The sequence below is a fragment of the Notothenia coriiceps genome, unplaced genomic scaffold (genome assembly GCF_000735185.1).
Source record: "Notothenia coriiceps isolate Sejong01 unplaced genomic scaffold, NC01 NC01_scaffold00036871, whole genome shotgun sequence".
NCBI lineage: Eukaryota > Metazoa > Chordata > Actinopteri > Perciformes > Nototheniidae > Notothenia > Notothenia coriiceps.
In genome coordinates, this window is record NW_011369572.1 from 17485 (window position 1) to 41316 (window position 23832).

At 40.7% G+C, this 23832-nt stretch overlaps 1 protein-coding gene across 4 annotated transcripts; it reads right to left on the reverse strand.

The window, feature by feature from the left end:
* Window positions 1–25: 25 nt before the first annotated feature.
* Window positions 26–23464, reverse strand: rc3h2 (ring finger and CCCH-type domains 2). 4 transcript variants are annotated; one of them, XM_010792970.1, is made up of 20 exons: window positions 22943–23464; window positions 16750–17072; window positions 16547–16664; window positions 15811–16044; window positions 14912–15087; window positions 13610–13810; window positions 13310–13442; window positions 12338–12456; window positions 11086–11198; window positions 10458–10769; window positions 9900–10105; window positions 9462–9766; window positions 9231–9377; window positions 7788–7925; window positions 5495–5659; window positions 5147–5396; window positions 4806–4890; window positions 3997–4195; window positions 3666–3829; window positions 26–3582 (listed from the first exon to the last, which is right to left on the reverse strand). In XM_010792970.1, exons 2-20 carry the CDS (start codon window positions 16978–16980, stop codon window positions 3435–3437), a joined length of 3444 nt encoding a protein of 1147 aa, XP_010791272.1. In that variant the 5' UTR covers window positions 16981–17072; window positions 22943–23464; the 3' UTR covers window positions 26–3434. The 4 variants fall into 4 exon arrangements, with proteins under 4 accessions (XP_010791272.1, XP_010791271.1, XP_010791269.1 ...); XM_010792969.1 differs by having other exon boundaries at window positions 9462–9763; window positions 15811–16062; XM_010792967.1 differs by having other exon boundaries at window positions 15811–16062.
* Between the last annotated feature and the right edge of the window lie 368 nt (window positions 23465–23832).

Below are 23832 nucleotides of genomic sequence, written 5' to 3' on the forward strand. Positions count from 1 at the left end.
ATAATGACAGGAACCACACAAAACATGTTTTTCTGTTTGTTTATTGTGGCATGCATTTAATGTGCCTTTCCATATTTCCATCTCTTAGTGCAACACAGAAGCCTTATGCTGCTCGGCCAAGCTGTCTGTACTTCAGTGTAATACAGATGAATGAGCCATAAAATGCACAGAATATTCAGTCAGTTAACAACACTCAAACAGTTTCATCGATCATTAAAAAGCACATAAATCATTCTCATCGTAGGTTTGACTAACTCCAATCTGCATTACCATAAGGTCAGTAAAAGGGATTCCTTTGACAATGTGATATTTCCAAGGAAATAAATTGAATACGTAACAGTATTATTTATTAGTGGGACATTTAAGATATGCTGTCTCTTAAGGAGTTTACATTTTCCTCATTCTGAAACATTACACAACTGCCCCAAAGATTTAAACATTTAAATATATCTGATTATCACAGGTCGTATAAATGAGCGTCTATAATATAAGTCCATCTAATGATGGTGCCAGACTGTATACAATGACAGATGTGTACCATCTCATAGTTAATTTACATTTCAATCGAACAATAGATTTGCAAATAAAATGTCTAATACAGACATGAATAGTCAGAAAACATCATATGTCTCACGATCAACAAACAGGCTTTTCCCCCATATAATATAGAACAATGAGACACTTTTTTATCTAATAAAAAACTTCAGCTAATTCTCAATTCAAAACAAAGAAGCTGACTTATGCCCAGAAGGAAAAATACCACAACACCAATCAAATGTGGTAATAACAATAATAGTCATAATATAATCTCTATCAAACAAGAATTCATTTTCATGAGCAAACGAGTAAAATGCTGCAAGCAGACTTCAGCACTTGACGTGGCCACACAGTGGGCATGTGCAGAACTCTTACAGTGCTGGGTGTGTTGTATCACAACTACAGAATCATCAATACTCCTCCGCCATCACAAGAGGGACTATATCGCATGCATGAAGCAGAATGCAGGGCGGATGGATTGATGGGGGGGAGGCAAAGTTGGGTGTGGGGGCATAGTGCACACGCTGGCAGTAAATGGGTAGGAAGTGCAAATAACCACTACAGCAGTGCTCTGGACACTTTGATGGAAACGGGGTGTATCACTTCAATACTCACAATACTGCTTTTACTTACAGTAGTGCCCAGTCCTTCCCATGGGTGCAGGAATAGCAAAGCCAATATTGATACTGAGAGGCAAAAGCAAAGTAAACACTGGCAAACAATATTATCTGTAACCTTTATGCTTTGAATGGAAGGGTGGTTTATCAGCAAGTGAAATCCAGGTTAATACTTCCACAGAATATTTAAGCGATGAATATATAAAAAAAAAAGCAGCTGAGCAAGTTAAGTCTTCCCTGAGCGATTCAGACGAGAACGGATCTAGCCTCCTCTTATGGAACAAAGCAGAAATACACAAGAAGTGTGCTCAACTAAGCCTTTCCCTCCTCACATAGTTTACACTGGAGGGATAGGAAAAGCTGTCGGAAAATAGCAGGGATTGTACGGTACTGTACACGACATGGCACTTATATGACTTCAGAGGTGAAGTTGTAAACAGATGCAGAGCGACAGTAGCTGAGCTAATTTCAGGACTTCATCTCAGAAATAAACCCATACAGAACATTGGACTTTTCAATAGAGTATTACACCAAATTGTTCATTCCAATTATTCCCTATCTACCCGCTGTGTGGTTGGAAGATAAGCGTAAAAAAAACAAAAGGTTAACCGGAACACTACTTCATTTTCTACTCAGGTTAATTAAGTTTTAACTTGAAACTCGATAAGCAATCCTAACACGTACGGACATTCTGCCATCCTCTAAAATGGGATTGGAAACTGGAACGATTCTTCTTTTCCTTTACAAATCTTATACGATTTTTAAAAAGGTGTTATAAAACCCATGACTTTTAAATCTTGTATATGTAGGCTGGGTCCAGGTGGGCTGGGCTTTATGTAAATCACCCACAATGCACAAAATGACAGTAAACTACACAGTGTAATGCATTAAATGGCAGGCAAAACACAGAGATACATCAGACAAGACGATACATTTTGTCTTTTTGTGATGTAAAATATAGCAAACAAAACAAGAGTAACAAAGATCCTGATACAAAATACGCCGGCAAACAACTTCACAGAAGTTAGCAATGCATTAAATAAAAGAAACCAAAGGCTTTAAAAAAAGTTAAACAAAGATACAGCGTGAAGAAACACGAGAAGTGGTGTTTCACACTTTCATAAGCTTCAGTTTAAAAACATGACCTCTGAATATTGTTTACAGTGTACGTTAAGGTGACCAGATTGGAAAGCACACCAAATGCCATGAGCTTACAAAAAAATTGGAATTTCCAGTTTTTTAGATCGAGATCAAGGGAACACCTCTGAAACAGGACAGGTGTCTGACAGCATAGAGCCCAATGTAACACCAAGGAGAGGAAGGCCACTGCAATGCATGTTTGTGTCTACTGTGTGTGAATGTGTGTGTGAGAGAAAGAAGGAGAGCAGTGAGGCTTCCGTGGTATTAAATGCTAAAACCACTACACGCAAAAAAGAGAAAAACAATAGATGTTTTACAAGATTGTTGTGAGTTAATGTGGCCTGTATACAAATCGACACAAATCTTTGTTTTGTTTTCTTCCCTTCTTACCTCCAGTGATTAATACATTAGGTTATGACTGTGATTGTGTTGTGTGATATCATGACATGACTCAGGGTTCCACCTGTGACTCATAAAATAATGAGCTTGTTTAAGTGGCAGTGCCCTCTTTTCTCCGTATTGTACGTTGGCTTATGGAATTACAAAGTAAAAATATAGCAATACTAATTCAATATAATTGTCAAATATTCATTCATGGTGTCAAAAAGGGATACATAATTACTGTTTTGTTAAATTGTTGATAATCAATGCTACTTGTAAAAAAAGTTAGAATAAGTAGAGGATTAACAAATAATCAAATCCTGAAGTTAAAAGAGTGGCTCTTGCTGTGTTACGGACACTGTGAAATGTCATGAAAAAATCGTAGTTGAATGACAACAGACTAAATCATGTGTCAGGCAAACAAATGTAAAGGAAGAGATGAAGATGTTGTGAAATCTCCAGCCTTTTGAAAAAGTGGTTGAAACTGAAAACATGGAAAAGTTCAGCATTACAGCGAGGGGATCTGTGCCCTTCATGGGTATAACATTGATATCTTTATGGAGCTGTATATTGCCAATAATAGCCAACTAGGGGGCAGGATGGTTTTCTGTTGCCTTTTACAATGTGTCGCAGCACACATTTATACAGTATAGGCGAATGATTGATAAAAGCTGGAAATTAATGGTATTCCCTTTAACCAGGATCTGATAGCCACTCAGCTCTCGCTTGGCGCAGATCAATGTCTGACTTTGTGTCTCCTTAGCTTCTATTGAGCAGCATTTCTGTCCCGGGTGTCTCAGGACAAGCCCGGGTGGAAGTGTCCCCCAGTCGAGGAGATCCAGTCCGCAGGACTAGCTTGCCAACGCCAAGACCTCCTGAGACCAAGCCTCCAGGAGACAAAGACTTCCTGGAAAGCAGAAAGAATTGAAAGTCAAGGACAATTCTGACTAAAGAGGACACTTTGATACTCCAATCACTACAGTAATTCACCTGAAGGCCATCTTTTTCAGCAGGTGAGTGTCCATCTTTTCTGTCAGAGGACCTTCTGTTTGGGAGTGCTCCTCCACAGGAGAAGAGAGGAGGGGAGAGGAGCAGGGTGGAGGGAGGAAGTGGGAAGCATCCTGAGACCGTAGGGCAGCCAGGTCTAAAGAGTCCTGAGAGGCAAATATAAAAAGAAAAAAACACAGGAAGTGAATGAATTGTAATAAAAATATACCATCAGAAATAATCAAGCAACATCGCAGACAGAGTGTGTATGTTTTTTTTTGTCACTTTACTATGTGGTGCATCTCACTGGTGATATTTACACAGTGATACCAACCTGAGACTTGATCTCTGAGTCCTCCATGTCTAGAGCGCAGAGTTCGAGCTCGATGTCTCGCTCCGGGTCCGGTTCGCTCTCGGCCCGGCCCCGCTCCCGGCTGTAGGCGAACTGACGTGCCTGAAGGTCGGACGCGATTTTCTCTCCACTGCTAATGGACGTTCGACGGCAGTGAAGATCTGATGCACAAAGCTGCTCGCTAAAACACAAACAGAGAAAGACAAATGTTCCCTTTAGATTTATTAAATACAGTACATCAAAAGGTGTACGCTTCTTGGAATCAAAATCCTGGGAATAAGTTAAAGATAATGGTAAAGTAAAATATAAATAAATAGTTAAAGTGTTAAAATGAAAATGGTCTATAAAGTAGCCTATTGGAAAATATGTTGACGTCATGCAGAGGGCTTTCCTGACTTATTTTCTCTGCTGACCAGGGTTTTTTACCAACCAGCTGGCTGCGCTATATTTAGTCCGACCACAGAGAGGAAACCACTGCAGCACAATGAGATAGAAGAGAGGGATGAGAGAGGACGAGTGAGAACAAACGTGTTAAGAGCAATCAGGAAGCAACTTCCATGTGTAACCAGAGTGGGAGAAATGTAATCAATGCTGTGAAATGACCTCGGTCATGTTCACATCATTCTTTGAAAGCAGAACCTAAACAATTTTAGTGTTTTCCTGTTCAATTCCCACTTCTTTCCATTTGGTTTGTCTGTGTAGATCAACAACATGTAAGACTTGAAGGTGAGATAGATGCTAAAAAAAAGATAATTAAGAAAGAGATGAAAGTGTGTGTAAACATGTTATACCTCTCTAGGAAACTGGAGTGGCTGGAAGAGTCCGATCCTCTGGAGCTCCACCTGTAGTCGCTGTGATCCAGGTGGTGGTTGTAATCTTTGAGAGAAAAGCAAAGCCTTTTTTTTAAGAATGGACACCGAAAAAAATCAAAGAAATACATAAATATGAGTCACGTTTTATGCATGTAAGACAAGGAAAAGTACATCAGTTTGACATCCAACTTCAATTACAATAGTTACTTAGAAACAAAGACTAAATATCAATAAACAAGAAAAAGAACATAAATCCAATAAATAAATCCAAATAAAAACATTTATAATTGTAACATTGAAGGATTCGTATGGCTCCTAACCTTTAAAGTTAATGGGTGTGGTGTTGGCGCTCCCCTGGCAGACCGTGGCTTGGATGGGGTCGGTGGTGTGGTAGCCCGTGCGAGATGCCCTGGATATGGCCCCCCACTTTGAGATAATGGGCCCCTCACTAAAGGGAATGATCGGGTCCTCGTCTTTCATGCGCCGATAATGATCCAACGAATGCAGCCATCTTTTCCCGACACCACTACTGCTTACACCACCTCCTCCACCTCCGTTACTGTCCAACTCCTGCATGAGAACAACATGGGTGCTGTTAGAAAAACATCCATAAAATGCAGCAGATTTTAATATTGTTTTCAGATGTGTGTCTGCGGAAAGAGTCTCACCGAGTGCTCTGAGCAGGAGTGAGCTGATGTGTGTGCGAGTGTTTCAGGCTCAAAGGGGCTGAGGCAGGTGCCGATGTTACCGCAGGACCACGGGGAGTAGTGGGCTAAACTCTCCTCGCCTCTGAACCGGCACCCCATGCACTGACCTCCGCTGCCCTCCACATGCTGAAAGAGGGAGAGATATTGGAAAATGAAGGTGAGACACACAGAGAAAAGTGAGTAAAAAAAATCTGGTGATCCATTTTGAAGTCTGATTTAAGTTCTGTCTGTGTTTAAAAATGTTGAGCAGGGGGAACAGAAGGTTTTGGAATGATAAACTTTTTAATATATTTGTTTTCCATCCGTGTAAACAAGTAAATACAAGTTTGGGCACGTAAAGTTTTCTTATAAATATAGCAATATCATTCTTGATGCTGTTGTAATACACACTTCAACTACAAGAGGCACAATTGCACCATTAACCGACATTTTTCGATAAGGTCTTTTCTCTTTTCTTCTGCCAAAAATCTTTTTTTCAGCCGTTTTCACAGACGACAAAAAAGGAATTTAGGAAGATTATCCTGACAAGAGCTTTGTTGAAACTGGTCTCATGTCACAAACACAGGAGAAAAAACTATTTAGATCAACTTAGAAAATGATTTACCAGAATTGTTTTTCTTCTGCAGTTTGCTCAATAAATAAGACACTATTAAGTCTTAATGTTTTGCTGTGTAATCTTATTTGTATATATTGTTATATAATTATACAATGACAGTTGTGTTGGCACAATGGCTAAGCAACAGGCACTGCAACCTTCACAAACTTCCTGTTGGGTGTGCCTGTTTTTTATATGCTTAAATCTATGCTCCAGACTCTAAATTGCACAGAAATGTGAACATGAGTGTGTATTGTAGTCAATGTCACATGTTAAATGTATATTGAAAATAAGAGGTAAGCCTTTACGCTCTCACTGCCGGTGCTGACCTGTTGCCACTCTGCTGCCATTCTTGTGGCACGCACCGGATATTATTTAAAGGTCCCATGTCATGGCCATTTCCACTGATCATAATTCCATTGTTGAGGTCTACTAGAATAGATTTATATTGTGCAATTTTCCAAACTCACTTTGGTTTCTCATACAGCATCTCTGTAAACTACGTGTATTCACTGAATTTCATTCTCTGCCTTTAACGGCTCACTGTAGCTCCAATAGCTCCAGCCCCCACCCCCCCTGTGAGCACAGTGTGCTCTGATTGGTCGGGACGTTGTGAATCGCGCTGAGCTCCGTGGAGGTGTGGTTTCCTTGTTTAGCGATACACAGCGAAACACATCCAAACTCATCCTGAGCACACACAAAGTCACAGCCGAAGTAAAAACAATAACTGGGCTTGATATTGAATAAGAAAAAGGTTGATAAACGCTGTGAGAATGGGTCTGCAGAGAGAATTTTGCCGCGATCCTAACTGTCTGTTATCATCCTGCAGCCAGGGAGGAGAAATCAGCAGAGCTGCCTGCACTGAGTGTGTGTGTGAGGAAGTCCGTGGATTGTTCAATTTGGTCCAATCAGCGGGGGCTTAACGTAACGGCTCCGCGGACGTAACGTAACGGCTCCACGGATTGGTCCATTTGGTTCTGGGTAACGCATGACAGTTTTACTCGCTACAGGGTTGTACTTTGAGGGTTTTGACTCTGCAGACCGTTTACATGCATAAAAACCTTCATAACACACAAGGGGACGGGTAATAACCAGAAAAGCATGACATGGGACCTTTAATAGAAATAGTTAGTCTTTTCCCGATGCTCTTTTTAAGTGTTTTTTCAAACAAAGTCATTCAAATGAAATCAAGATCAGGGTGCAAAAACTTAAACATTCCTTGTTTCTTTAATTAGCTCTGGATGTTAAAGACGTCTCTGACATGCTTTCAAACAAAGCTTTACTCCGCTGAAAGTCTGAGTCACTGCTTGTTACAGTCTTTCCTCTCTCTCTCTCCCTCTCTCTCTCTCACACACACCCCCACACATGCACATACGCCACAGTTTTGAATTGCTATAATATCTCCCTCCACAGTTGCTAAGCAACTATCTCCCACTTATATAGCATTGGGCACAGCTGAGGCGCACGCTTTTGGAAAAGGAATTCGATCTTACATATTTTAAAATGGTAATATACAAATCAAGGCATTACTCTCAGGTGGCTGCACTGATACTATTAACAAACCGGTCATGGTGGCATTTGAATTGCAATTGTCACAACTGTAATCTGTGATGCTCTTTTGTGCGTGTAGATATGGCGTATCTCTTTATTGCTCTTTACCTCTGCACCAAAATCGATGGTGAAGATGGGGGAGGACTGGGAGGGCCTGTTGGCGTTGTGATGGTGATGATGATGAGCCCACTGTTCCTGCTTCCTCCTGAACAAATCCTCGTAACCGAAAGGAACGCGGCCATAATCCTGAAAAAACAGGAAGCGTGTGGAAGAAAAAAGAGAATAGATACTTGTAATGACAAAATTATAATATTTAAAAATGTTGAGTTTAGTGATGATGCAATCAGGTAGCCAACACATCTCACTAAAGCCACTCAGAACCAAATCAGACTGCCGGTATATGCATTACTAAACAGTACTTTAAGTTTTCAGTTAAATCAGATTTGTTATCTATCTTCCTCAATCTTTTCCGAACTTGATATGCTCTGATTGCATTTTATGTTTGTTTTAGGTCTAGACTTCAGGGTCGGACAGAGGAGGATTTCTGAAGATGTGGGGGTGGAAGCAATAAAGCTGTCCAATAAAAAACACTCAAGATCCTAGAGAGCTCTTTATTAAAATAATGATATTATAGTAGGTATCAGTGGATTTGCATTAGCTTAGTGTATAACATAAGGCTCGCCCAGCATACTGTACATACAGGTGGTGGACACAAAAAGGTTTGTTGAACATATTATTATACTGAATTGAATGTAAAGGTATTTTCAGATGTTTGTTTTCTCCAGAACAATGGAGAAAATATTAAATGCACGCTGCAAATATCTAGAGATTATGCCTTACTTGGACCTCATTTAGCTTAAAATAAAGGGTATTTTGGACTATACTGTACAGTAGTACTGCAGCAGTCAGTCTGAAACTGTAATGCTATATGATGAAATGAGAAGAACAGAACAGAGTGGGGGAGGCAGAAACATATTTTGGTGAGAAGTGGGAGGACTACAGAGGAGGATGAAGCTGCAGCTCTGTGGCTAGCAAGGGAAGGTGGATGTGAGATAAATTATGTGGGTGTAAAAAGGAGAAACTGAAGGAAAAGGTAATGTGGAGGAAAATGAAGCATTCAATCTGTTGCATGTATGACAGGCCAACATGGATTAATACAGATTTTCCACTGGAAATCTAGGAATGAAAACAGACAGGAATTATAATATAAACCTTTGTCGAGAGCATTATTCTTTTAATTATGACATGGCTCAATGCAGATTATCTCTTTTATAGCGTGCCCTATTATTCATAATTAAAATTCACAGTCTTTTAAGGTGTGACTTCCTGCACTCCTACTGTACTACGAAAGGTTGGATTAAATGTCACTCAAAGAAATGGGTGACCCTTTAGACTAACCAACAGTTAGTTGAGTGAGATCTATATATGTATTTAATCTAAAACAGCAGTTAAATCTTAGGTGTGTTGTTATCTAAAATCAAAATGTTCCAGCCAATATGGAACAGGTACAGCCCATTGCCATAGCTACTAGACGTGCATTATTTTGCCCACCCTGTGTAGCCCTGCACGGTGTTCACTTCCGGAGCAGTAGTTGCTGTCTAGAGAGTTGAATCTCTCCCTGAGTGGAGGCTGGTAGACGGAGGAATGCAGCACTTCCGGAGGCAGCGAGTTGCTCCTGGCATCCTCCCTGTGGTACAGCTGTAAGAGATAATAACCGTCATTACTGGTGTTGTCACATAATGACCAAATTAACAGTTACATGAAAATGAACAGAGGGCTCACCTGAGGCCTCCAGACTCTCCTGCTGTCATAGAGCGGAGCATAAACACCGTGAGCAGGAGCCAGAGGGCCGTACTGAGGCTGCCCCGGGTGGTGGTGGAAGGCAGGAGGTCCCATCCTATCTCGGGGAGCGAAGCCCGAAGAGGAGGAGGAAGGTGGGTGTGGTGCATGTGGGTCATTTGGGTAGGAAGATGGCGGAGGGCCAATCGAGGGCGGGAGAGAGGATTCTGGGACGTTGGAGGATCGAAGGAAGCGAGCCATGCAGGGTTTGTGAGGAGGATGGAGAGAGGATTGGTAGTAGGAACCTGCTGGAGAGGAAGAGGATGGAGAGAAAAGAACAGGAGAGGAGATTAAGGAAGAGAAGAGAATATTCATTTCCACTTTTTCCCAAGACAACAATAACGTTTTTTAAATCAAGCTTTCACTTTACAATGGACTCACAGGTTGGTTGATAATGTGGCGTGTCATATGCAGAGTGGGGCTCCTGATAGTACAGCTCTGACGCCTCAGAAGGATGTGATGCGCGCAGCACAAACTGACCATGTTTAGGCATAGAATCGCCACCATCACCCCGCCCCCCTGCTGTTGTCAAGGGAGATGACGCTGAGGAGTGGCTGACCGGAGTCCTGGGAGGGGAGATGGGCTTCCTGAGTGACACAAAGAGAAAGAATGAACACATGAATGGCTCTTATGATGAGTTGGAGATAGATTCCCATCCCTTTTCTGCCACAATATGCAAATATCCCATGTGTGCAAATCCAGATATCAGGTGACATGTAAATGATGAGACTCAATTCAATTAGTCATGCGATATGCTTTGTAATAAAAAAAAATGTTGCATGCTATTATCCATTTATTTAATGTTGAATTTTAAACTGTTTAATAACATTTCTCTATTGCAGGGGTTCCCAAACTTTTCAGCCCGCGACCCCCAAAATAACAGTGCCAGAGACTGGCGACCCCCCTGTCGACGGTGGGGGGGTGGATACAAAACCGTACTTTTCAGTTGACCCCGTGTTTCTGCTGGATACCCCGTTGGACCCATTAGCCCCATTGGATCCATTTGGCACCGCCCTCTTTATTTCCTCCATCATGTCAGCCCCTCTGGAGATCAGTTGTGGGTGAGTCAGGCAGGGCACCCCCTCTGTCAGGGAGGCCATGTCCTCCCCTGTGTCTTGGAGCCCTTGCCCCACGCCTGCAGACAATTCTTCGTGGATGCCGCCCTCCATGGTGAAGGTTTTACCCATAACCCCTGGAGACAAAGGGAATGCACGGCCAGAGCTGATGCTCTTCTTGTTTCTCAGTCTGAATCTGAGAAAGAAAGAACAAAATAAAGGGTTATGTTTTGCTTAGAGAACATCTTAATAAACATGTGATTTGATATGTACACTGAGAACCTCTTGTAATCCGAAAAATCTAATTTAAAAGGGAGACTTTGGGAATATTTTTCATGTTCAGATAATTCAGTCAATACAATGTCATGATGCAGCTATAAAGCATACTAACTGCTATGGTTGAACAAGCAGACTTCTGTGAAACATTCCTCTTTTTATCTTTCTATTAATGCAAATTATTCTATCTGGAATACACTGAGTCTCTTTCAGAGTGTACGCGAGTGAGCACTTACTTCTCCAGTTCATCCTGTGTGTGTGCAAAAGTACAGTTGGTTCCTCTAGGACAGCCTCCCTGCTGACGGAGGTCTCTGCACATGCTGGTCTTGTACTTGCTGTTGGCCTGAGGCTGAGAAATGCACAGATACAATTTAAATTAATAGCCAACTATTGATTCTAAATCTAAAAATAAAAAAGGCTAAAATGTACATATGATTCCAAATCTGAAATTGTAAACTGCGATCATACAACATAATCAGTTATAGGTGTAAAATGAATGTCAACATCAAGAAGTTAAAGTTTAGTCTTAACAGTTTTTATATACTGTTGTTGGTAATTTCATACATTATGGTAGTAGATGTTGAAATGGAAAAGTCGCAAAATGTCCCAACAGATGTCAAACGGATGTCACAGTCAAAGCCGACAAACAGGTGGCGGCATACTACAAAGGATTTGCTGCGTAACACCATAAAACTAAATGAAACATGATCATGAGACTTTCCTCTACGGTGCATTCTGGATGGAAAACAAATGTTTAGTTTTTGCCATTTTTGAAACTACTTGGCTCCAAAGCAAACACACAAACAGATATCCTGGTTTACAGAGCTTATGACGAAACCAATAGTGTGTTATACTGTAGTTTTTGAAAAGGAAAAGGTTAATTCCTTTGATAATAATACACAAAAAGTATTAGTACTAGTGATGCTTCAGTTTGATGGCATATCATGGGGTGTTCTTATTACTATAATAATTTTCCTAAAATTAGTTTTTTTTTAAAAACATAATACATCTGCTTGCTTACAGTATAACAATTGTTTGCCAAACCCTAACCCCTAACCCTGCCAATACACAGCCCTACACAATTTAAAAGTTTGCTTTTACACCTCTCTGTACAGTATATGATAAACAATGATAATGAACCAAAAAAGAGTTAAAGCCTCTATTCACTCCACTACACTGTATGCAATATAAAAAACAGCTTTGTCTTTGCAGCTGCATTATCTGATGTTAGGTATGTTAATGCTGTGATATCTGGAGTGCAGGGTAATGTCGCTTTAACTATTTTAGAAGCCTGAAGGAACTGTGCAGCTAGACCCTGAACTTCTTATCTTGCAGCTCAATGGCCTTCCAGGGTGCCAGGATGGAGCAATAGCACTTCTCTTCTTTACTATTCTAGACCTTTTTCCACTTGGAAAAAGTTATGTTTAATATTGCACACATTTTCTTCAGATCAATAGATTTTCCAATATTTCCCTTTCGGCAGTGTACCTGTGGAGTGTCATGGCTCTTTTTGCTGAAGTTCTGTATGAATTCCACAAGTCCATGGACCACCAACTTCACAGCTAGCATCACACTTTCCAGCTCCTCCCATGATGGTGCCGGGACATCTGCACACAGATCACACACACACTCTGTTCACAAGAGATTCTCAAAAACACTCAGATAGCAGCAAAGCTCAAAATAATTTAAGTATTAGGTTAGCGCAAACTCTCTAGCTGACTTGTTTTTTGGATGAAGACAAATGCACTTTTGTCATTGTAGCCATTATACCGTATGCTAACCAAAAAAACTGACATTAAAAGAAAATAACATATTTAATGGTATAACATGTTAAAAGAAAAATGTAAAAAGTCTAAGAGGGTATTCAGCCATTGCTAGCAGCTCTGTGAGGCTGTTCTAAGTCAGAGCGATGCTTTAAGCTAAACGCTAACTTTAGCATGAAAATGTAATAAACTGTTCTTTATTTCAGGTAGGTTTCAGGTTCAAGCTATTGCACCCATTATACATTTTACAATAGAAGCTACGTAAAAGAATAATTAGTTCAGGAGTACCTTGTCATGTTGCCAGAAGGGACAAAGTAAATAATGATAACATAACAACTAACCAGAAAACCACAATACATTTCTATTGCCATAATATTTTAAAATGCTTTAGTTTATTGGTTTAGTTGTCAAGGACCATGTACAACTGAAACTAAAACACTTCACATATAATTTAAATTTCTATTTATACCATTTATTTGTGTTGTGCTTTCCTTAATACATATTTAACCCAAGATGAATGTGCAGTTTTAATCTTTTGTTATGCTTTTAATTAGCAATTTGGTAAATGACTGCCAGCAGGGGCCTATATTCATCACTTTTCAATCTCATTAATCCTTCTGGAACATGAACAAGCGTATGAATCACTCAGAGTCATTAGCATTCATTCAGGTGAATGCTGATAAACAAAGTGACGTACCTGGGTTGTGGTCTATGTTGGCGAGCAGCTCTAGGTGCGGTCTAAGGTTTGTGAGGTTGGCGGGGTCCCCTGTCCTCTGAAGTACGATCGTCAGTTCCTGAACGCTCTTTGCAAATGACTCCGGAGACTGCAACTGAAGCAGAGGATAGAAGAAGAGAGTGGGTCTTTAAAAATAATAAGATTAATGTATTTCTCCTGTTTCTGTTCGCCAGAGACTTGTTATACCCACCATTTGAAATTTGAAAAGTGGGTTTAATAATGAAAGCAGAAAGTTGATAGGCATATGAATCATACTGGTACCTTGTCTATAATGGACTGCATATGTGATTTATGGACCAAGTCTCCATACAACAGAGAGGACCACTGCTCGGGGGAAATCCGTAGTCCCGCCTCCATGGCGATGTGGACGATCTGAGCGTCATGTTCTCTCCGGAGAGCCTCGTACGTTCGGAACTCTTCTTTCAGCTGCATCAGCGAGGAGTCTTCATCCCGCTTAGTCACCTGACAGACGATGGACATAGAGGGAATAAGAAAGAAGGAGGAATTCAGAGGCAGAAAGTGTCGAGAAACATAAGGAAGAATTTAAACTAAGACTAATTCGCAACTACCGTGTGTATTTTGGCAGTTCAATGTTTTCAATTTGCCAACCAGTAAGTATGTGGGGTCTTCAGACTTGTAAACTCATTTCAGATCATGGAAAGGGATTTCCCCTTCTCAGAATCTGCCCTATGAGTAATCATCATAAGACACCTACACACAACCAGCCGTGTTTCTTACAATTATGCAGTGCTGGTGGGTCAAAGGTATAATCAAACTGAATCAGATTTCATCATTATTGGAGCTCATGCTGCTGTCCTTCCTCTTGTCTGTTTTCTCTCTGTTCCTGCACTTTGATTTATCTTCCTCTGCATCTCTGAGCTGTCTGTCTCTGTCTTTCAAAGCGGGTAAGAGTGAGGGCAAATATAGACCGCTGATACATCAGAAGCAGATAGCTGGTATTTCTGCCCTACCAGCAATGTCTGTCATCAGATAGCACGCACATAAATACACGCATGCACAGAGTAACATACACAGACCCCCATATCCGATATGTAATATAAGATATTTGTAGTTTGGGCAACCCTTTTAGGGAGTAATAATACTTAAATGTCAGACAGGGTTAAGTTACAGTGGAGCTCAATGCACAGCTGAAAGGGGATTACCAAAGCAGACACTAAAAAACAACTTATTTATTTGACTAGTTAGAAATAGGTGGAAATAGTTTACTTAAACTGACCAGAATAAATGTTATGGAAAGGCTGACATGTACAAATTATACTGTTATATGGAGAACTATCTCTGCAGTAATAATATGTAGTTATAAATGAGGATCTATTTAAATATCCTTGTTTTAATGAGGTAATTTATTATGTCTTGGGTTCTTTGGACCGCAGCAAACTGAGGATCTTTTGTTCAGTTTGACGCAGATAAGAACAGGAATAATTGATTTTTATTTAGTTAATAAAGAATTTGTGCAGCTTGCTCACATGTCCTTGCAAATGCACATACATGTATGTATGTGTTTGGTGTGAATGTGTGTATATTCAATCATGTTGCCAGTACCTTGAAGCAGGAGGCCCTGTAGAGAAGCTGCACCACGTGCCCTATGCTGGTTTTGGAGGCCTGGGGGAAGCGAGCCTCGAGCTTTTGAACTACAAACAAAACTAACACCTTCCTGGACAAAGCTGAGCCGTCCTCCAGAGCCAGTAAAACTAGTTTCAGAGCATCTTCTTGCATAGCTGGGGAGGAACAATAGAACGGGAAGACAACAAGGGGTGGGGATGGTGGGAGCAGGAAAGAATGCACATTTTTTAACTAAAGATTCAAACAAACAACGCATTTAATTGTACTACAAAGACGTTGTTAGAGCTGGTGAGCTGTCCTCAGACTCTCAAGTGAACTCATTCTGTTATCATGATGAAAATCAGAATCTGCCCTATGAGTAATCATCACAGGACACCGGGTACCAGCACCAGCAGTCTGTTTTATGATGCTATCTAATGAGGAAATTCAGAAGGGACACAATGAGTCCCGTCAACTGAATTTACACCAAACTGCAAAAAAGCAGTCATAAATCCTACAGGTTTATTTTGGTAGCAGCAATAAAAGCAAGAGTATACTTAATTGTTCTATAGCAATAAACAGGTTATTCATTATAAAAGTGAACATCAAGGCAACCCTTTAAAATCAAAGTGCTTAAAAAACCTCCAATTAGTCACCTTTAAAATGTGTTTCAAAGTTCTAGTTTGTGATAGCTAAAAGGCAAGATGCAAATGCTTAATCCTTACTTTCAAAAGGCTAACAAAAGTGTCCTTTGGATCTACTAACACATTCTATCTGCCTAAAATAGCATTAAATGTCTTAGAAATGACACATATTCCCTTGCTAAACAAATCTATATGGAGCATGATGTTTATATCACTGATGTACTGTATGTATTCTGTATGATTATGCAAACCTACCAGGACCCAGGAACTGGCAGCCCCGCGCCCTCACCGCTGCCCAGAGGTTGGCAGAGAGCTGCTGGGGGTTCTGGTGCTGGAGGATGAGCTCGGTTACGGTCCGTTCTCCCAGCGACCGGCCGGCCCGCACCGCCCGCACACGGCCCTCCTCCTCCACCAGCTGGCAGTTCACCAAGGTCACCAGCTTCCTCTGCATCGGCCGGCTGAGCACGCTGGGACTCAGAGTCGCCACACCTGCAGAAGGTGACAGTTCTGTGGTAAAAAAAATGAGGCTATTACTGTAGTTATCAGTCATCTTTTTATTGAATTGATTTTCTCTGTATTTAACTCTTTTACAACCAGCTATGTAGATGGCTTCAGAGGAGTCTTCAGTGAATGGATAGGCCTGGAAAGTTTACTTTACATTATGCTTCTTTGTAAACTAGCACTGTACATGATAAGAATTGTCCAAATTATTAAATTCGACAATGATGATGCACAGCGACGTCACAGAATTGGAAACCGCTGGTCATTTTCAACGAGGTTCGTCTTTATTTTCTGATTTCACAGAAAGCTGTATTTTTCCTCAGTTCCATAAAAGCACAGCTTTCAGGCGTCATGAGAAGTGTGAGAAGGATAAATGCCAAGTTGCGAAGTGTAGCCCACGCACATTTATCATCAAGATTTTCATTTTATAGATGTCCACAAACATTCAACTCAAATGTGCCATCAAAAACGGATATGCACACACATATACCTTTTGCTCCGCTGATGGGTTTCAGGTAGAGAGCCAGCTCTTCAACGCACACCTTGCACGCCTCATAGTTCTCAACTTCTGCTGCACTGTTCAGGCTCACCGGTTGCACATCTGGGACCTAAATAAAACACATCATGAGCACTCAAAAACACACAAACATGTCACAAGTTTTGACACAAACATGCCTTTATTTTTTGACTCACCTGAGCTCCAACCAGCTGCAGCAGGGCACAGTTGACCGGCAGCAGGTCGATGTCAGTGCTGATGGGGGTCTGGTCGAAGGGGCAGGCCTTGCGGTGCAGCTTGTGGAGGCAGGTCTTACATACCGTGTGGGAGCAGCCCAGGCTGATGGGCTGGTGGCCGTTGCTGTCAAACTCATTGTAGCAGATGGGACAGGACAGGAACTCCGTCCACTGGGCCGCCTGCACTGGCATCCTTCCACCACACCACCGAGGGGGGCTCCGCCGAGCTCAGGGGGAACGCATGTCAACGAGCCCTGACAACAGCTCCCGCTCGCCGATGATGACTGTGAAGAACAGCACATGAAGTTATAGCAGCCATTTTGAAGAGACACATTTTGTCACAATACTGGAAAAACATCTGAAGGGCCTTAGAGATGCAACTTATGCATTTCATTAAAGATTTCCTTATGGACAAGAGATAGTAAAAGGCCTGATACATTTAAGAAAACTCTCTGCCACTAGTATTATTACAAAAAAAGTATTATTGACTAACTGTTTCAGCACTACAATAGATAATCCCCCACAGGGTATGACTCAACATAAGAATGATTATAGCGTGCCAGTCATTATTATTATTATCATTATTATTACTATTATTATTATTATTATTATTATTATTATTATTATTATTATTATTGTCATTATAATACCATAACTTCAACTATAGGTACACCAAAAAAATAAAACCATTACTTTCTGATATTCAAAAAAATAGCCTTCACCATTCTATTGTTTAAGAGCCCTTAAGTATGTACATTTGCTCTCTGTTTGGAGATGCAGCTGCTTGAGCAAATATTTGTAGCCAGCCACCACAGCTTTATAAAAGCACAATACTTTTGCTCTAAAATATTCATTAAATGTGACTAAAGAAAACAGAGATAGGATCCGCAGTGTCCTGTTTTAGTACAACTAACTCTCAGTTGTCATAGACTGGCACAATGCTACACGGTGAGACATATATATCTGAAATAAAGAAAAACAACTCTACTTATTTATTATAGCCTCAAAATTAAACATCCATAAAGGAACAGACAAATAATTTTGCATTGCTATATAAATTATTGTGTCTTAGAGCCAAAGAAAGGATTGCAGATAGGATGAAAAGCAAAGTGGAGGAGTAAAAAAGAAAAAAAGGTATGATAAAAATGGAGCCTGTAACTGAATAGAACAATGAACAGATAGGTGTGAGACAAACATCATAAGGTCTAAATCTGCTCTATTTGAAATGTAGACTTCTTGAATTCTGGTCCCTTCAGTCTAAATGATTCCACTTTTTGAAAACATTTCATACCAGCAAGGGTTCTTATTGTCAAAGTGTCAAATACAATATTGCAACCTCATTAGTGCTACTTGATGCATTATCCAATTAACTAAAAGCGATTTATTTTTTTAAATCATCCTTCTGACTATGCAAAGTGTTTTTGAAGCCTTGTACAGACAGCCAGCACCTGTTGCTTTAGAGTCTGTTCAAACTGTTCTCCAAAATAACAGCTGGCGCTCTCACAGAACAGGTGCCTTCATTTACTGGAAACAAAGGCTATTCAAAGAGGTTTAGAGAATACAGTAAAGTAACACACACAAACACAATCAGTACAAATAAAGGATATTAGAGAGAATAAAGAAATGAACTACCTGGCTTGATCAGTTTTGAAAATATGCTGCAACAAGCATGTGTTAAAAAAATGATATATATAAAAGTATGTATTTGTGTGTACTGTACACACTGTGTTTCCAGGTCCCAATGAAATAAAACGAACTGCATACAGTATCTGGAACATTGACGAAAAAGGTTCCACCAAGTTTTCTTGATTTTTTCTGACCTTAAAAAACAAGCTTCGATGGCAAGCAAAATATCAGATCAAATACAATATGCACACTACCAGCCTCGTGGAAAGGGAAAGATGATCTGTGCGCATTACGCTCGCCCTATACGCCATAATAAACAACAGATTGCACTCTGAGCTTCACCACATAATGTATTGTATTTAGATTTTACTCATATGTGACTTTGTGCCATTTACGCACCTTCCAAACCGTCCGCAGCGCGCGGTGCCCGGGTTGCCCCCTTGGCCGCGTGGAAGGCTCCACTCTGTCCTCGCGCGTCATATTTCCTTCTGCAAGGAGCCCGAATATAATATAACACAGATTGCGGCTATAGTAGATTGCAAGCTCCTGGTCCAACGTCTGAGGAAGAGTGAGGCGACACTCAGGGTTCAGCAGAACGTTTGGGGACGATGGTGGAGGTGGGGAGTTTTATCTTGGTGCCAGAGCCTGGATAAATCTCTCCTCCTGTGTATGTGCAGATTAGGAAGGGGTGCAAACTATGAGTGCAACTGTTCACCATGATATACTAGCTGTACTTACAGTGACAGCCACCTGTTCCTGCTCTGAGCAACTGCTGCATCCTGTTTTTTACTGGCAGTGCAAAAATGGCTCCTGCACACATGGCTGGATTCAAGCCTGCACACCAAAGTGACCTTCATTATGCATAAGTACATCACAGCACATGGAGAGTCCATAATATCATGATGTACACAAGACTTCCATTACTTGCATGAATGGACCAATGACTTGTGTGTGTATGCACAGCCCCCATAGTCATGAACAAGTCTTGTGACAGGGAGCAGTGGGCGTTCAGGATTATCACGGGAGAACTCAACTTCCTCATCAGACTCTTTTTCTCCCTGGCTGTTTTTTTAAACACGAAAATCGACCTTTGAGCTCTGTTTTTTTTCTTTCCAACTGGTCCTTGCCTGTTACTCTGCCTGAACTGGTTTGTAGTGTGGGAAAACTTTAGGACGTGCTATCGAAAAAGAACCAGCACTTTAAGCGTCCACTTTTAGGAGCAAAGTTTCCCCTTAAACTGTTGGAAGAAGGCTGCGGTGGCACCCACTTTACTGAGAGAGGGATGAGAAGTACATTGTGTCTTTACAGCCAACAGTTGGCCAGCTATCATCTGGCGCAGGACACTGAGTCCTCGCTTAGCCCCTTCTGTATGGGGGGAGGGCATCTGGAGTTTCCTTTGGCATGTGTCATAACGAGACAGACAGACAGACTGATATAGAAAGATTGCTTTAAATATCTGTTCTCAGAATATTGAGGTGAGAACACAATAGTAAGATGTTTGGGACATCCATCAATTTATTTTTTAGGGTAAAGGTAAAGGGTAAAGGTCACATTGCCAGCGAAAGGTCGGGGAAGAAATATATCAAAACTGGTGCAGGCTTAAACCACTAGTGTCTGCAAAATATCTAGTAGAGTCATCGCTGTCTTCCTTAGAAATTGGGACCCTAAAAAAACACCAACAACAAAAGGAAGCAGAATATTGCAGCGGGCCAATGGGAGGCTCATCCAATTGGTACACACCCTCATGCAGGCTTAGGTTATGGTTGGAAGTTGTAGCTAAGGAATGTACAGTATGATGGACGGATGTGACTGTTTTGGGTTGTCACACTTAAAATCCGTGTAGCATCAATTTATGATTGGGCTCTGGCATGACATTTAACAGTTGTTCAGTATTTCTGTAGGCCCTGTGTATATAGAGCAGGCACAGTTAATCTAATGTACCCATAGAGGGAGAGACACATCAGTGCCACATGCATCTGAATAAAGAAGGTGACTAATGGGTCCATGTGTTATGTGGAAAGCAGAGTGTTTGGAGACAAAACAGGCAAAATATTGTTTTTTTCAATGCACTGGGGAAATGTAAGAGTTACAAGAGAACATCAGCAATTCACCACAAGGTGTTTTTTCACTATGTTTTTCTATTACAGTAACGTCTATAGATTTCATAAAACTTGTAATGCAAAAATAAATGTATTAATATATTTAATCAACTGGGGAAGCTTTATGATGTTACCTATAAGTTAAAACATGTACTCTAGCACGTGTAGTGTCTCCCCTTAAGCCAAAAACATGTATACAAAATGTGAAATGTTCAAACTGACATCTTATATTAGTTCTGACAGCTGTAAGTCTGAGGCGTTGTCATACCTGAGTAGTGTAAGACACATAGTGACATGAAGATCTGTATTGCATATCGTCCCTCACTCTCTCTCTGCTGTCAATATCAACTGTCAACTGACGAATAAAGTCAAAAACATGCCAAAAGATAAATCTAAATGTAAGCTGTAACAACAACCAGTAGCGACAATAAGAGGAGAGCAAGCATGCATCTTCAAATGTACCAAAAGTCATGTTCAAAATCATCCAAAAACGATTGGCTACTCCTGCATGCATACAAAAAAAAACACTGAGACAGACACCACTACTGAGCATGAGCTTGACCTGAAGGAAAGGAATCTGAAGTAATATGACGACTCCTTCTCACTGTCTCTGTGACCCTTTGCTTAGAACATTCAGTGTGTGTGTGTGTGTGTGTGTGTGTGTGTGTGTGTGTGTGTGTGTGTGTGTGTGTGTGTGTGTGTGTATGGTTTGTGATGTCACTGGAACAGTTGGTACTTTTACCAGAGATACACATTTATAAAAATAAGATCATTCCAAAGAAAATATTCCTCATATTGGGTTGTGACAAAACAAAGGTCCCATTCTATTATTTAAGACAGTACTACTGCAACCAATACTGAGATTTGAATATTTTTAAAATATACAGCAAGGTATCATTTGATATTTCAACAATTTCAATAGTTCCATGATTCACTTTTCGCTCGCTCTTGTAAATGTGCTAATACACTTTTTAATTCCCACTCAATGTGTCTGGCAGGCCCGTCTACAGCATGATCTGCAACCAGAATTTAAACATAAACTTTATTTCATTGCCTTCATCAGCCTTCTGGGAACAACTCTGGGTCTGGGTTGTCTGGGTAAAGCACAAGAGTGAAACTTCACACCCACCACAGTGATACAAATCTCTGTCATTAAAGTCAAGCAAGGTACGAATAATACACATTGAGCTCAAATGAAACAATACTGCTTTTTGTTGTAGAGGAAATGTCTGTTTAGAAGTATAACAGCTTTCAATATCAGAGGCAGCGCCTATCAGTTTAAAAGGGAAGGTAACAGGTTAATGGTATAAAGAGAAAGTTAAACTTAAACACTGATGATGCTTGTTAAACTTTAAAAAAAATATTAAACAGGCACACCATCTACAGTATAATGAACACTCGGGAGTATTCATTACCAAACATGAATGCAAGCAGTGTGCAACAAAATAAATCATATTTTGGAACACACATTTTGAATTTTGTTTGTATGGAAGAATAATTAAGAGCAGCTTGTTTTTCTGTGATATTTGAGAGTTTCATTAAATTATGTATAACAGGGTTACTACAGTTCTTTTATGTCTGCTCACTTGTTTTTGAGAGTACATTGGGGGAGTCAGTGATTATTTATTCATTATGCCTGTCATCACAGTGTGGGGGTCGTGTATGAGCATGGTAGGCAGGGCAACTCACCAGCTACTGTACTATACAGAACATATATTATTGGCATACATTATTATTCCTGTGAGATATATGTACATGTCTACAGTAACAGATGCCAGGGTTATGCAATATTATTTTGAGGCAGCTAGGGATAATATTGTTTGAGTATCCAGTTACATTTACAGTTGCAAATCAGCAGGTTATAGAGTAACCTCCAACATGACAGACTGCTGCAAACTTTATGTCAGAGCTGCATTTCAGACTCAAGTCTACAGTTGGTCATATGCAACAACTAGAGTTGTAAACACCTCTGCTTTGGCTCAGGATTCCCTTTGAGAGCAAAAGGGTTGTACAAAGGTTGGTGCAAAATCCCATTATCACTTTGGAGGGTAACATAAATAGTCTCCACCATTGCACCATCATATCTACAATATTGTGTTGCTTTAGAGCTTGACTGCCTCTACTAGATAACCCTGGTTCACATGCGAATCTGAGTGTGAGCAATGGGCCCATATTTTAAATATAACACGCCTTCGTTCTTATATTATTCCCTCAGTTGCAGGAATTCACATTGAGCTGGTAGCCGAATAGTTCTAGGTTTAATTATGTAATTTATGGAAATCTTCAGCAGTTAATTTATTTCCTATTTCACCTGAGGAAAACATAAACATGAAAACAGTGCTATTCTGAAACAAAAATGTCATAGGCTTTGCACACGTCAAACAAAATCACGAAGAAAAGTAGCGCGCACCTCTGGAGAAGTCACTTACCTCACGCAGCACACCACAGCACCAGAATACACATATTCATCCACAGAAGCGCATCAGAATTAAAAAAAAAATCTTTATCAGTTGTTAGAAGCCAGCAGCAGGGAGACAATTCTTAACGTTGAAGCGAAATGCCTCTGCATCTCAAAGCATTAGCTGCCTTGGTCTAGTTTTGATCCTCTGCCCCCCTTTCGATGGTTCATGACGGTTCTCTCAGGTACAGTGAGCCTCACTCTCTCCGTCTGATGAACCGGCGCTGAGAGGAGATGGTGGTATCGCTCCGCCGGTGATGGTGCCCGAACTGCGCCTCAGCCTCACCGCCGGGCTGCACAGGCAGAGACCTGCTGCACACGCATCCTGCATACTCTGCCTGAGACACGGTTATGTTCACTCCGACAGTTTAACAAAAATGCTTTGGAGTAAAATGTTCGATAGAGTTGCGTGTGGGCACTATTTTAATATTGTGAGCAAGGATAAAAAGATGTAAAGGGGCAAGCCGGAACAAGCCGCTTTTCGAGGCGTGGGCTGTCTGCTTTTAAAGGAACAGAGGATGCGCTTCGACAAGTGCGCCTGTCAAGAGGAAGTTCAAACCTATAGTCTATGGTTAAACACACACACACACACACACACACACACACACACACACACACACACACACACACACACACACACACACACACACACACACACAAATACAAGAAGTTCCCGCTCGCTTTCGTGCTGCCCTGCATTTAGAGAAGTGGAGAAGTGGAAGAAAAAACATGCTTGACCTCGGTTTCCCAGACAAATTGTAACGATAATCAAAACACAACACTATTACAAAAGACCCAAAACAACTGTAGACAAAAACACGTCCACATAGAAAGGAAACCACTATTGAGAGACACATAGTG

Coding starts and splice junctions, on each gene's coding strand:
- rc3h2 (XM_010792967.1), bottom strand. CDS start 16,980: ATGCCAGTGCAGGCGGCCCAGTGGACGGAGTTCCTGTCCTGTCCCATC. Junction 13,443..13,609: donor TGCAGTCCATTATAGACAAG/GTACCAGTATGA, acceptor CCTCTGCTTCAG/TTGCAGTCTCCGGAGTCATT. Junction 5,660..7,787: donor CCATCGATTTTGGTGCAGAG/GTAAAGAGCAAT, acceptor TCCCTCTTTCAG/CATGTGGAGGGCAGCGGAGG.